General features: G+C 33.4%; 1 protein-coding gene across 1 annotated transcript in view; it reads left to right on the top strand.

Annotated features, from left to right (window-relative positions):
- ADGRL3 (adhesion G protein-coupled receptor L3) overlaps window positions 1-16,155 on the top strand; it is a 561,722-nt gene that overhangs the window by 177,045 nt on the left and 368,522 nt on the right. The window contains exon 3 of the mRNA XM_064286313.1: window positions 5,925-6,034. Within this exon, the coding sequence (XP_064142383.1) occupies window positions 5,925-6,034 (110 nt within the window). The remainder of the gene's footprint in view (window positions 1-5,924; window positions 6,035-16,155) is intronic.

Raw genomic sequence — 16,155 nt, 5'->3', positions numbered from 1 at the left:
GACCCTTTGATTAGCAGCCGTAGCACTTAACCATTACGCCACCAGGGTTTCCAACGTATTAAGTAACATTTATTAAATTTGGTCAATAGGTGCTGATTATAATTAAGTTGGAGGTTTGTATGTGGGTTCAGTTGAAATTGCATACTTTTTTTTTTTTTTAAGTCTGCATATAAATAAATAATCACTCATCCTATTACTCCTGCCAGTTATGCTTCCCTCCTTGGTGAAATCAGGAGTAGTACTGTTCATCTCAAAAAAGATTGACAAATAGGATGTTTGTAAAAATGCTTTCTATGTTTTAAAGTGTTATACAAATGTAGGGCATCGTTACTATAAATGTTAGGCTTATCTTAGGATACCCCATGGAAAGTATTTTGCATACAACAAGTGGCTAACAGGTTTTGTTTTAATATTAACAACAACAACAACAAAATGAAAACTATACCTTGTGCATGTATAGGATCCAGTTTTCCTAATGCCATTTAATAATAAACACATCAGCTATATGAAGTAGTAAAATAATAGGCCCCATGTTATATATATGAAAACTGAACCTCTAAGAGGTTTCTTTGAGAATTCTAATTACCTGATATTTATTAGTGTCATCTACTTACACTTATTTCAAAATTGTCAAATGTTGGTGTGGAGATTTATTTATTGAATAAAATCTATGATGATAAAATGGTGAAAATTTAACCTCTGTAAATAATCCCTAATACTTTTATAAGATTATGATGTTTTTATCTGTGACTATTAGTAGATTAGAATGCACTTGATCCTATTATTATAGTTTTTCTCATTCTTTATGGTGGTTTTTAAAATATATAGATCTTTAGTATCAGATATGTTTTATGAGGGATATTGAGATCATTTTTAAGCAATGTTTATATTTAAATTACATAATAATAAAACTGAGTTTAAAACACAAGGATTCATTTTGATTATTGTTTTATTTTACTTTTTTCAGCTGTAGTATTTTAGAATGAATTTATTTTCACAATTTTAATGTAACTATAAAAATAATGTTTTGTTAAGTTGTTCAATATATTTTCTTCTTTGTTTAGTTTTTATAGTGGTAAAATATAAAGTATTTAAACCATTTTTATGTGTACAACTCAGTAATATTAACTACATTTGCCATGTTGTGCAAACATCACCACATTCTACCTCCAAATTTTTTCATTATTTTTTTCATTATTCTGACTATTTCACATAAATGGGATTAAAAAATATTGGTACTTTTGCTACTGACTTATTTCACTTAGCATAATTTTTCCAAGTTTCATCCATATTGTATGTATTAGAACTTCTTTTAACTTTATGGCTGAAAAAATATTCCATTGTATGTGTATACCACATTTGTCCAGTAATGTGTTGATGGTCACTTGGATTGTTTCTGCCTTTTGACAATTTTGAATAGTGCTGCAATGAACATTGGTGTACACGTATCTGCTTGCATTCAACTTCTTTGTATATACCTAGGAGTGGAATGGAAACCCTGGTGGCATAGTGGTTAAGAGCTATGGCTGCTAAACAAAAAGGTCGGCAGTTCGAATACACCAGGCGCTCCTTGGAAACTCTATGGGGCAGTTCTACTCTGTCTTATAGGGTTGCTATGAGTCGGTAATCGACTTGACGGCAGTGGGTTTGGTTTTTGGTTTTAGGAGTGGAATGCTTGGTCATAAAACAGTTTTTTGCTTAAGCTTTTGAAATACTGCCAGCTGTTTTACAGACCAGCTGCACCATTTTACTATTCCACCCCCAGAGGATGGGAATTCCAATTCTCCACATCCTCACCAACACTGCCATTTCCCATTTTTCTAACAACAAGCCATCCTAATGGAGGTGAATTGATATCTCAATGTGGTTTTGATTTGCATTTCCCTAAGAGCTAATGGAAACCCTGTTGGCGTAGTGGTTAAGTGTTATGGCTGCTAACCAAAAGTCGGCAGTTCATCAGGTGCTCCTTGGAAACACTATAGGGGCAGTTCTACTCTGTTCTATAGGGTTTCTGAGAGTCATAATCATCTCAATGGCAACTTTTTTTTTTTTTTTTAAAGCTAATGACATCAAGCATCTTTTTATCTGTCTGTTGGCAATTTGTGTATCTTCTTCAGTGAAATGTCTATTGAAGCCCTTTGTCAATTTTTTAACAGATGTTTGCTTTGTTGTTGAATATTACGGGTTATTTATATTCTCTGTATATTAAGCCGTTATCAAATATGTGATTCACAAATATTTTCTTCCAACCTACAGGTTTTCTCTTCGCTTGGCTGATGAAGTCTTTTAAAGCAAAAGATTTTAAATTTTGATGAAATTAATTTGTTTATTTTGTCATTGTTTGCTTGTGCTTTTAGTGTCATACCCATGAATCCATTGTCAAAAACTAGGTATGGAGACATTACTCCTATGTTTTGTTCCACGTGTTTATTGTTTTAGTTCTTACATTTAAGTCTTTGATCCATTTTTAGTTAGTTTTTGTATATAGTGTGAGGTATGGATCTAACTTTTTTGTTTGTTTGCATGTGAAGATCCAGTTAGCCTAGAACCATGTATTGTACAGTCTATTATTTCCCGGTTAGATAGATTTAGCACCTTTGTCAAAAATCAGTTGGCCATAGATGTATGGCTTTATATCTGGACTCTGAATTCTATTGCATTGTTCTCCGTGCCTATCATTATTCAGTACCAGACTGTTTTGATTACTGTCACTTTTTAGTATGTTTTGAGACCGGGAAGTCTAACCCTTCTATATTGTTCTTCTTTTTCAAGGTAGCTTGGACTATTCAGAGCCCCTCGCAATTCCATATAAATTTGTACATTAGCCTTTTCATTTCCACAACGAAGACTGTTGTAATTTTGAAAGGGATAGTGTTGAATCTGTTGATTGCTTTAGGTAGTATTGATGTATTAGCAATATTGTTACTGTTAGGTGTCGTAAAGTTAGTTCATACTCATAATGACTCTATGTACAACAGAATGAAACAATGCCCAGTGTTGCACCATTCTCACAGTTGTTGCTATGTTTGAGCTCATTATTGCAGCCACTGTGTCAATCCATCTCTTTGACATCTTCCACTCTCTCACTGACCCTCTACTTTACTAAGGATGATGCTCATTTTCAGGTGCTGTTACCTCCTGATAACATGTCCAAAGTATGTGAGATGAAGTCCTACCATTCTTGCTTCTAAGGATCATTCTAGCTGTGCTTCTTTCAAGATAGATTTGTTCATTCTTCTGACAGTCCATGGTATATTTGATATTCTTCACCAACACTATAATTCAAAAAGACATCAATTCTTCTTCTGTCTTCCTGATTCACTGTCCAGCTTTCACATGCATTTGAGGGAATTGAAAACACCGTGGCTTGGGTTAGGTCCACCTGAGTCCTAAAGGTGACATCTTTGCTTTTTAACAGTTTAAAGAGGTCTTTTGTAGCAAATTTGCCCAACGTAGTACATCAATTCAATTCTTGACTGCTGCTTCCATAGACGTTGATTGTGGGTCCAAGTAGAATGAAATCTTTGACAACTTCAATATTTTCTTCGTTTTTCATGATGTTTCTTATTGGTCCAGGTGTGAGTTACATATATAAGTAGTTATAATATGATGAATAGAGATCAAGAACCTTGTTATATGTGATGAATAGAAATCAGAATTTATGTTTACAGAATAAACCAAAAACAAACAAACAAACCCAGTGCCGTCGAGTCGATTCCAACTCATAGTGACCTATAGGACAGAGTAGAACTGCCCCGTAGAGTTTCCAAGGAGCGCCTGGTGGATTTGAACTGCCGACCCTTTGGTTAGCAGCTGTAGCGCTTAACCACTACGCCACCAGGGTTTCCATTTACAGAATATGTATGGTTAATCAGATTTTATTGCGTAAGCTGGTTTCATTATTTCTGCCTTAAAAACTTTCTTGATAATAGCTAATTTTTCTTTAACTTGACAATTGCAGAAATAACTTTTTTTATAAGTTTATATAGCTGTCCATTGTATAATATCCTGAGATAGAATTATGAGTTATTTTTAGAGGATTATATAAAAATGTTTTGCTTTAATGTTAAACACAAGTCTTTTAACTCAAAACATCTTCAAATGGATTTTCTTTATAATAGATACTACTGGTATTTTTTTTAAACAGTTCAACTACAATAAAATGTCAAGCAACCTGATTTGCTGCGTATGTGTGGGAACAACAATATTTACATCATTGTTATTATGTAAAATTATCTGACAGTCATACTCAGACATTAAATCTCTACTGGAGAACTTTAGAATATGTCGACTGTCGGGATTAACTGTTACTCTAAATTGCATGATGAGTATGGAATATTGCCTTTTATTAATCTTTCACTGATATCACAGAATATATTTTTTAGCTTAAGGCATTCAGTAATGAATCAATTTTAATTTATAGACTAAATAAAATCCTCATTAGTCCTGATAAACTACAGCCTCTGGTAAACACAATGCATTTCCACTCTAAATCAAATTGAGTTCTGCCCTAGATGCTTCTTATCCTGCCAGCATCCTAACAAAGATTCAGAAGTATAGGTTACATCAGAGAATGAAGCATCTCTACAAAAGAGACAGAAAAATTACAGCCCAGAGATAGTGCATTTCTGAAACAAACAAACAAGGACATAAAAACATGTGATAGCTAGAGTATCTCATCCTACACACTTAGTGCCAATTTATGGGTAAGAAAAAAGCATTACTTTTCTTCAGAAATACCTAATTATAGATAACTTACTTAATCTAGAAAGTTTCTGCATAAAATTTACAATAATATGTCCCTTCTGTACTTCTTTATCTTTTTGAGAGTAATAATTAAGTAATTTCATTATTTGTAGTCTCCTCATGATTAAGCCAGTCTGCCTTCCTTAGTTCAACTGCCATAAAAGATGACTGAGTTAATATTTCTATTTAAATGGTGTTATTTATTTTATTGTTCTCTTGGGGTATTTAAAGTTATTATTTTAAAGAGCAAGATATTAACATTTGTGATCAGTAATCTGTCATAAAGCATTTATTAATGTATCTTATTAGTTAGTATCTTATAATTATTATCTTATAAGTGTCATTATTTGGTTGCACATAAGGAACTTAAATGTAGATTATTAAAAGTGGTTCTGCTTATGGGACTCAAACCAAACCAAACTCTTTGCTGTCAATTCAATACCGACTCATAGCGACCCTATAGGAAAGAGTAGAACTGCCCCGCAGGGTTTCCAAAGAGCGACTGGTGGATTCGAACTGCTGACATTTTGCTTAGTAGCCAAGCTCTTAACCAGTGCACCACCAGGGCTCCACTTATAGGATTATTAATATTATTGTATTAATTTATATAAAATGAATTTATTATTATATATTTTAATAACTTAATATTAACATTTTTAGTGATTTTCTTTTAGAATTAGCTGGATAGTAAATTTTCAACACCACTTTATACTGCTTTTAAAGTGCATGTCATGATAATTAGTGTATTTATTTTACAACTGCCTTAATAAGAGTCTGTGGTTATAATTCCTTAATTTTTTTTTTTTTTTTTAATAATGGTAGTGGGCTATTTCTATCAAATAATCCTTCCTTGTATTCATATTTGCAATATCCTATGCATCAGTCTGTGTTACTTAAGTAATATTTAATTTCTAATTTAAAATCGTGATGAATTCAATCATGCATTAAATTAGTTAATATGAGTACCCTGAATGGATTGATTTTTTTGTGTCTATTTTTAAAAAGTATACTATAAAAAAAAAAAAAAAAAATTCCTTAATAAGTCTGAAGCCCTAAATCGACCAAAACATTATTTAAATCTGCATAACAGGAACTAGAATAAAATTACTATTGATGTTGATAATGATTTGACTTTGTATAAACTTATTATTTCTTTTTTTCTTTTCTTTTGACTTCAGATGTAATAACAGAACCCAGTGTGCAGTGGTGGCAGGTCCTGATGTTTTTCCGGATCCATGTCCAGGAACTTATAAATACCTCGAAGTACAGTATGAATGTGTCCCTTACAGTATGTATATGCCTATACTTTTCTTATAAAAAAAGATCTTAAGCTTTGGTTTGCATGCATTGACAAAGTATTCTCTATGCAAACAAAAAATAAGCATCTAAAGTAATTGAAAAAAAAAAAAAGGTTAGTTTTAATTTGCAGGTAAAATACTCTTACCCTCACTGGAAGAATTAGTTACTGCCTACATGGTCTTGCAGCATTTAGTTTGACTATACATATCTGTATATGCATACCTATTATAAAACTTTTTTTAGTGCAATAAATAGAGCATAATTTTTAAAGTTGAGAGTGTGATATGCCAACACTGCATCTCTCTAAATCTAAGCAAATAGGGTGTGAAAGATAATATTATTTCTTGTATATTCAGTGACATAGAAATTTATACATTTTGAATTTGATAGAAGCAGTTATACCTAAGCTTCCTTTGCTGTCAACATTTTGAGAATTAGAAGTGTAGTCATCCAGAGAGAGATGACTGGTAGGAAAGTACAAGGATTACATGAACTAAAGCTCTCTACGGAATATATCTTTTACTGCCTCAAGAATTGTCTTCACATCCTTTATGTGGTTATATGCCAACTGCATATTTTTTCTTCAGAAATAAAGAAGAATCAAGCAACTTAAAATGGAACATTTTGTGACTTTTCTGCCCACAGGTAGAATAACAATCTCAAAAAAAAATAGTTTTGATCAGACTAGTTAATTATTCATGGAATTTCTCAGTGAACATCGCTCAGGAAATCTTGTGTTTTCATATTAGATATTCAGTTCGCCCAAGAGGTAGAAAACACCTGGGATCATAAATAAATCCCAGGTTCTAGCTTGCACTGATGTTTCAGAAGGAGCAAAATATCTGGAGATCAGCAGGTTTAATGTGCCAAGAAAAAATTCTTGGTTTGCTTCATTCATGCTTACTTAAGAAGTAGCACATTACGTTTGAGCTCTTAAGTGTGCATGCTTAAATAATAGAGAGCAGTTTGGCCAGCAAGAAGTATGTTGAAATTAAAAAATAATAATAATGAAAACAACCAATAGAAAATTTTATTTTTACTTCATTTGTAGCATGACTAGAAAGGAGTTTAGTGAAGTTTTATAAGCTGATTTTTTGCTATGAAAAACTCTTAAGTGTATAGGTTTTATTCAAACTCAATTGAGGTTTTGCTTCTTACATTCTTATCTCTAGGCACCTTTCTTTGAAAATATAAAGCTCCTACTGACCATTCACTATTCACTAATGATATTTTAAAGGAAAAGAATTTGTAGTCTATTTTAGAACTTTGAAAAATTTACTTGGACTGTGTAATAAGATCTTTGTTAAATATGTAGATAGCTATTTCCAAAGGCATTTTTATAAACCTATACAATAAGATGTACCTCATTTTAAAGACAATTTTAAGAAATTTATAATTTTTTTATTTTCCTATTTTTAAAGCAGGAATGCTAAGGTGAAAATGTCAGGTTATTAAAATGTTTAAAAATAGTTTCACAGCTGTCTCTTCAATTTTCTATATTTCTTCAGAACTTCTTTGAGGATAGCTACTCAGAATTCTCTGCCAAACTCATTCTGAAATGTCATCTACTTAAGTCACTTCGGTGCCAATAAGAACTTACTCATAGATTTTTGCATAAAAGGATTATGGTCACCATAGATTTCTTTTGTCTCTTAACATATTTTAAGAGATGGGCAATTTGGATTCTAAATGTCATATATGTACAAGTTTCTGCTAACCCTGAAAATGTACAGACTGCTTTAAGATCACATCTATATTACATTAAAATCTATATTTGATTGTTTTGTTAAATAAGAAGTATAAACTCAGGTGCACCACTTGGCATTTTATATACCATTTTAATTTATTTGATATAGCATGATCATGTTTGTGTAAATTCTCTTCATTATGTTTCAGTTAAAAGCATAATGCAGAACTGAGAATTCATTTAGTAAATTTAACATGATTAAAATGAAAAACATCAAAAGAGAGTATAAAACCATAAAAAAAGCTATCATGACTCCTTTGAAGATTATGTTGGTTTAGTAGAAACAGGACCAGCAGTTGATTAAGTTGTATTTAGAATATGGTCTGGCTACCAAAAATAAAAGAAAATAAAAAAGTAAAAACCTGAGTTCTTTAGCTTAGGTAGACTATTGAATTTTCTACATCTCATTTTGTAGACGTTCTCTGATCTGCAGTAAGACCTGATTTAGAGCAACATTAAGTTCTTTTTCTCTTAAGAACAAAATGTATGGAATTTTCCAATTCTGGAAAGAACCACTTATTTAAAATAACTATCATCTATGATACCTTCTGCTTGTCTGGGAAACCCTGGCAGTGTAGTGGTTAAACATTTGTCTGCTAACCGAAAGGCAGTTTGAATCCACCAGGAGCTCCTTGGAAACCCTACGGGGCAGTTCTACTCTGTCTTATACGGTCGCTATGAGTCAGAATCTACTCAACGGCAATGGGTATACTGCTTGTCATGTACTATATGGCTTTGCATACGTTATTTAGTTGAATTGTCACAAAAGCCTCCCTGTTAGGAATGAGAATCACCGCTTTGCTGAAGAGGAAACTGAAGCTCAATGGGTTAAGTAAATGTCCCATGTAGAATGTAGAATACCTAGAGAATGGTAGAGCCGGTACTGAAGTCAAGTATGTGAGTCTCAAATACCTGTTCTTAAATACCCAGCTAATAGTTCTCCCATAGATTTTTCCTTTTAATTTTCATGAGCTATTCAATCTTGTTCAATATTTATTTCTTAACCGTTTTCATTAGTACAGTAATGGCATGTAGGAAAAGCAAGTGATTCAAGGGCCTAAACCCTTGTTTTAGTCCTTTAACTACTTTTTTAAATAAGGAGTTTGTGTTTTTTTCCTCTCAAATCAGCTGAACTAATTTTTTTTTTCCACCAAATAACTCCATGATGTGATAAACTAGTTTGTGTTATAAAAATACTACCTACTATTTAGCATGAAGTTTTTATCTAAGTAATAATTTAAGAAGTTGTTTCAATCACCCGTATTCTAAGAGAAAATCCTTCTACTTAATGATATCTTTATGATGATTGATAAAAGACTCCTATTGCATTAGGAGAATGCAAAACATCAGATTTAGGAATCAATATTAATATTTTAGAATTTTCTTACTGAACAACTTAATAAACAAAAAAATATTGTTTGGTTCTGTTTGTTAGACAGTTCAGTAATATCCATGTCCTTTGTGGATTTAAGACTACAAACTTTGGTTAATTTAGTAATATATTTAGTATCCATGAGTGCTTTCTTTGTAATATTGGCATGTGGAAGAAATACCATTATTCATGTTTTCTTTGCTTATATGTGCATGTATATGTGTGTGTGTGTGCATGCTTCCACGGCAATATTGATCTTTTCATGGAAAAATATAGAAAAAACAAAAATTTGTATAAAATATCTCAATAATAATGAAGTATATTGGAGATATAGAACAATGTTTAATAAAATTCATTGTATTATATGAGAGAAGTAAAACGAAAAAAAAAAGGAAAGGTTATAATAATTGTACAGGATTAAAAAAATAAAAACAAACCAAACCCATTGCCATTGAGTCGATTCCAACTTATAGCCACCCTATAGGTCTTATAGGGCAGAGTAGAACTCCCCCAAGGGGTCCAAAGCTGTAATCCTTACAGAAGCAGACTGCCATGTCTTTCTCCTGTGGAGTGGCTGAAGGTTTCGAACCACAGACCTTTCAGTTAGCAGTAGGGCGCTTAACCACTGTGCCACCAGGGCTCTTTTGTACAAACTTTTACCAAGCCAAAAAACCAAACCTATTACCGTCGAGTCAATTCTGACTTATAGCGACCCCATACGACAGAGTAGAAATGTCCCATAGTGTTTCCAACGAGTGGCTGGTGGATTTGAACTACAGACCTTTTGGTTAGCAGCTGATCCCTTACCCACTGCTCCACCAGGTACATAACTGAACAATTACGATTTTAGACAAACCTTACCCTGAGTCAAACAAGTCATTTGACTTTTTTTTTTTAAGAGATTACTGATGAGAGAAAAGAAAAATTAGACATTGTAAACCATTTAGTGAGACAGACTTAATTTTGAGTGTCTTGTACTCAATTTTTCAGAATCACTAAAGTTATCTTTTTTTTCTAAGTTTTATCTTACTCCTGGTCTTATTTTTCTTCTTTGATTCACAGATACCCAGTTTCTGACCAAATTTGGGACAGATGAATCAATATTTTGTCAGTTCCTGTCACAACTTAGTTCCAGTGTGACTTTGCATTTTCTTTTGAGGTTTGATTTTCCTTCTTAGTGAATTATTTCTCCCCAGGAGATGACCCAGATATTCAAGAGGTTAAACCTCACCATTTACCAATGCCACATTTTTGTTCTCCATTCTTCATTCTTATCCTCCCTCCACCCTCATTCCTTCTGACCTGATTTGGGATTAAAATTGTGACATCTACAAGTCGAGCTTCTTTATTTAGCCAAGTTACAGGAATGAATTGTATTAGGGTGAAGAACAATAAAAGAACTAGCTGCCTACTTAGAGTATTTCTGAACAAAGAATCTTTACTTTGTCACCTGCTGACAAATTGTCTTTCTTTTAAGGCATACAATTTCACGCACATTACACTAAAAAAAGTGCTTGTCTTCCCTCACGGTCCAGCTTTTGTCTTTAGTCCTTTGCTTCCTTCTCTCAGAAATACAAGTGCATACTACATAGTCTAATAGTCTCTTTTAGTGGATTTTCTTAGGAAATGAAAGGGTGAAGTGTGTAATTTGGGGAGCTCTTAGAAATGAGTGTTGACTAAACCAATCTTAGTTCTTGATAGCATCTACAGACTTTCAGTATTCACATTAGCCATCTGAATACTTCTGTGGGTGATTATCTTTGTAAGAAGACATGAAAAGTGGGTATTATTGGAAGTTAGTGTTTATAATTAATTAAAATTATCTGGTAGTTTTTTTTTTTTTTCCATTAAAAATACTGTGCATTCTTTCAGCATCTAAGACAGACCAAAAAAAAAAAAAAAATTAAAAATCTAATTATAAATAATTACGGTTTTGCAATTAATGTTAAAATTAGTGCATATTTTAATATACACATACTTTGGATCCTATGTTTTATAATTACATAATTACGTGTTTTTAAACTCCCTGTGCTAAAATTCACCCATACTTTTAAAAGAAGTCACAGAAATGCCAAGATACCTTTTGATTGCCCAGTGCCTCAGTACCCCTTTAATTTTCCAACATACAGGAGGCACTCAACAAATCTGCATTAAATAATTGAAAGAATAAAGGTAATTTAGTCAAAATGGTTCCACCAAAAATATTATGTTCATTGCTTCAACGATAAGCACAAGATACTCTTGTCTACAAACGACCATATTAATGCAGAAGCATCTACTGTAAAAATAGAAGCTATATAAATTTTACTTTCTCCAAATTGCTTGAGGATTGAGATTGCATTCCTCAAGAATGCTATACCTGCAACCGTTTTATTTTCATACTATTCTGTATGCCCCGTATAGTATACCAGATATGTTTCCTTGTTTATATATTACTCCCTCGATAAGAAGAGTGTCAGTTATCTACTTTTTTTCAAAAAGATTCTTATAACAACAAGAACAACAAAATTTTTATTTCCTTCCCTTTTCCTTCCCCCACCATTTTCTCAATTTCTTTTTCCTTCACCGTATTGTTACACCTAACATTTAATCCATAAATCTTTTGGAAATCAATCAATGATCAAGTAATAATTAAAATGTTGCTTATATGGAAAAAAGTTGTATCTTCATAAAAATTGCTGTCATCTGTTTCAAAAACAGGAAGCATACATGGTCAATACTTTGTTAGAGGTTCTAGTCCTAAACTCTGTCATATTTTAGTCTTGCTGCTTCCTATGTGCATGGGAGATATTCTCAACTAGATTATATCATTTGCTTTCAAGATCTCCCTATTTTATCTCCTTCTATCACTCGATGGCAATGGGTTTTTTTTTTTATCGCTCAATATTTATTAAGCACTTATCACGTATCAAGCACTGTGCTAAACACTGGGGGTAGAAACGAAAGGTACAGATTTTCCCCTGAAGGAGGTCAATGAACTAAGGCTGAAGATCCCCCAAAATTATAATGTTAGTTCAGGAAAGGAATTAAACAGTTTATATCAGTATTGAAAGTATGCCCATCCCAAAGTGGTAGATGGGTGTATAGGGTGGGGAGTGGGTGTCTTCAGGGAAGGTTTTGTAGAGATGACCCTTGAGCTGAGTCTTAAAGAATGAATACACTTTAGCTAGAAGGAGAAGAACAAGCATTTTTAGTGGAAGAGACAATGTAAAGTAAGAAACAGTGTGGTGAGTGTGTTTGCATATAATGCAAAATGTGAGAATGACAGGAGATCAGCGTTTAGTTAGGCAGGAGAAATCACTGACTTTCCTGCTTGCTGTGATTTTTCTGGAACCTGGGACTCAACAGGGTGTTTGGCACAGAGAAGGCAAAAAACCATTTCAGAATGTGATTAATTGAGAATATGAATAATAAATGTTTGTCTGCAAAAACCAATTTTGGCTAATTTAAGTAAAATACAAGAAGGTTGTTCATTAGAAAGACATGAAGCAGTAGTTTCAAAATCAGAGGGAAAAAAGGTGAAACACCAGGCCTCCAGAAAAATAAGATCTAGTAATCTACATAGGCGGATTCGAACTGCTGACTCTTTGGTTAGCAGCCGTAGCACTTAACCACTACGCCGCCAGGGTTTCCAAATCCCGATAATAGAGAATCTAAATGATCAAAATAAAATTCAGTAATAGGGTGTGGTTTCCTTGGATAGAAAACAGGGCTGACAATGAGATCAGGGAGTAACAATTCTCTCAAAGACTGGAATTTAGTGGTGGTGGGCCAGACTCAACCTGCAGAGGGACCCTTAGGCCTCCCAAACACCTAGAAATCAGGAGATTTAACATAAAGTCTGGAGCAACATGGGACCTGGATTCCCTCAGGCAACAGTAGACTGGAGCAGAGTAGGTGCTGCCTCCTTTAGATGGCTCTGTGCTTTTAAATTTGCTATATTTTGTAGCATTCACTGTATTGTACCTTGTTCACTTCAGTGATTTAAAATACGTCTTCCTGGCTTTTGAAGATATTTAAATTTATAAGTCTTGCTCTGGAGTTTGGTTCTAATCGATGCTAATAAATGTAAAATCACTCTAAATCGATTGTACATGCATGTGTTTATATATATATTTTATTTTCAGAAGGTAATAATAAGTTCCTGTACCAATAATAATTCTATCAACAAAAGCTTATCAGTGCCTATTATGGGTCAGTGCAAGAGAAAAACAGATTTCGGCCCTTTGGTGCTGGCAGCCTCATACATAAGACAAACAATAAACACATGAACCGATGCTTATAATAACTAAAGATAGTGGTAAAATACAGGCAGAAAATAAAGAAGATTCTATGATAGAGAGCAATGGAGAGGCTGGTTAACATAAGGCATGATGAAAGACTATCCTGAAGAGGGGATATTTGATACCTAAAGAGTAAGATGATAACATCAGGGAAAGAATGTGGGGAGGAAGTTTAAAGCAGAGAGAAGAGCAGCTCCAAAGATATTCTGAAGTAGGGGAAGGTTGGCTAATTCTAATAACTGTTAGAAGGCCAGTGTGGTGCAGCACAGTTAAGGTGAGGGAGAGTGACTTGGAAAGATACTAACCAGCAATTAGTACTATTGGCTACCACTGAAAATGCAGCGTCAATTTCTTTCAAGAATCTAGAATCTATTAAGTATGAAAATGTATTTGTAGAATAGAATTGAATAAATTATATTTTCCTTTTAAAAAATATATTGTAGAAAATACTGCCTTGTACTAGTTACCATATGAGGAAACTTACATGACGTCTACCAAACGCATCAGATGACATCAACATATAGGTAGGAATTTTACATATCTTTTTTTTATAGTGCATTAATAGGAAACCCTGGTGGTGTAGTGGTAAAGTGTTAAGGCTGCTAACCAAAAAGTCAGCAGTTTGAATCCACCAGGTGCTCCTTGGAAACTCTATGGGGCAGTTCTACTCGGTCCTATAGGGTTGCTGTGAGTCAGAATCGACTCAATGGCAACCAGTCTTTTTTTTTTTTTTCTATAGTGTATTAATAATATTTAAATGAAGGCTTAGATGCTAATTAGTAAAGAAACAAGATAAACTGAGAGTATTAAAAAATTAATTGGATTGACAGATTTAGGAAAATATTTGGTTTAGGAGATAAAATTTTATTATGGACATAAATAAAGTTCGAGGAGTTAGTTTTACCATGCTCATATCATGCTTTATATGAAATAGTAAAATTATAGCACTTATGCTTTAAAGCTAATTATTTCAAAGAAATTTTTATTAGGTGCTTAAAATTGAATAACACATACATGTGAGATTAAAAAAGATATGGAATATTACATTTTGTTTTTGAAATACACCACATATGGGAAGAGAAGAAGTGAAAACATGTGAAGGTGAGGTTTTCCCCAAAGTGTTTAAGACTAAAAAGATCTTATAGCAGCCATCATGTTGTGTGATACCTCTTGTTTATTTTGTTCAAAAAAAAAGTTCAGATAACATATATTCCCAAATCAATATAAAATAACTTAAAACACTGTGAGTGAGCATTGTTTTTTCTTCTATTCTAATCACTAATCTTAGGAAACTAGAAAAAGTTCATCAAGGGGTTTAGAAAGTACTGCATACGAAGATTTAAAGTTTAACGTCGTAATACCTCGTTCAAATGAATAGTTAGTAAAGGGAACTATATACATGTGAATTTTAATGTTTTGCTTCATATTTTTGTGGAATTTCTCCCCTGGTAAGAGATCCCGATTTGTATGAATGCCGTAAGTTTTAATTGCTTAAAACAATATCAAACCTTCCCGGAATATTCCAAACTCTTAAACAAATACCTATGTAACCAACTCAATAATGGCCCAACAAAGAAGTCTGTTTCCATGATCCCCAGAACCTGTGAATATGTTCCCTTATGTGACAAAAGGAACTTTTAGATATAGTTTAGTTAAAGATATTTAGATGGTGAGATTGTCCTGGATTATCTGATTGGACCCAAGCTATACAAGATGCCTTGAAAGAATGTTTCAAAAAGGTAAATATTAGAGAGAGGAGATGTGACAATAGAAGTGGAGGTTGGAGTGATGCACTTTGAAGATGAAGGAAGCCAAGGGATACAAGAAGTTTAGAAGGGCAAGGAGACTGATTTTCCCTTTGAGCCTCCAGAAGGAACCCAACTCTGCAAACCTCTTCATTTTAGCCATTAAGACACATCTCGGACTTCTGACATAAGCCACTAAGTTTGTGGTAATGTCTTAGAGTAGCAATAGGAAACTAATAAAACCTATTATAATATTACAACTTTTTTTTTCAAAAATGACTAAGTAGAGAAAAATGCATTGTGCTTACTTAGGGCATGGACTGATAAAGACATAGGTTTTGCTTTCTAAAAATTATATATTTATGATATGCTTTTTAAATGTAAACATATAAATCCTCACTATCATGGACTGGCTGGATGTTGGATGTACATTATATCATTGTAGATGACATTCATTTTCATTGTCTTTATGAGTAAGTATATCAAGCTCAAGACAAAACCAGGTCAAGTTAACCAAACAAAAAGAAAAACCAGTTGCAGTTGAATCAACTCCAACTCATGGCAATCACATGTGTGTCAGAGTAGAACTATGCTCCATAAGGTCTTCAGTGGCTGACTCCTTGGAAGTAGATCACCGGGCCTTTCTTCTAAGGTGCCTCTGGGTGAATTTGAACTCCCAACTTTTTGGTTAGTAGCTGAGGACTTAAATGTTTGTGCCACCCAGGGAATACCCAAGTCAAATTACCCAAAAACCTAAACCCACTGCTGTAGAGCCGACTTAACCTCATAGCACCCCAATAGGACAGAGTAGAAGTGCCGCATAGGGTTTCCAAGGCTGTAAATCTTTACGGGTGCAGACGGCCATATCTTTTTCAGGCAGAGCAGTTGGTGGATTAGAACCACTGACCTTTTGGTTAGCAGCTGAGCACTTAACCATTGTGCCATATCAGTTTCACTGTATTA

The sequence above is a fragment of the Loxodonta africana genome, chromosome 5 (assembly GCF_030014295.1).
Source record: "Loxodonta africana isolate mLoxAfr1 chromosome 5, mLoxAfr1.hap2, whole genome shotgun sequence".
Lineage (NCBI taxonomy): Eukaryota > Metazoa > Chordata > Mammalia > Proboscidea > Elephantidae > Loxodonta > Loxodonta africana.
The sequence above is the reverse complement of the archived record's forward strand: the minus strand, read 5'-3'. Positions and strand labels throughout refer to the sequence as shown.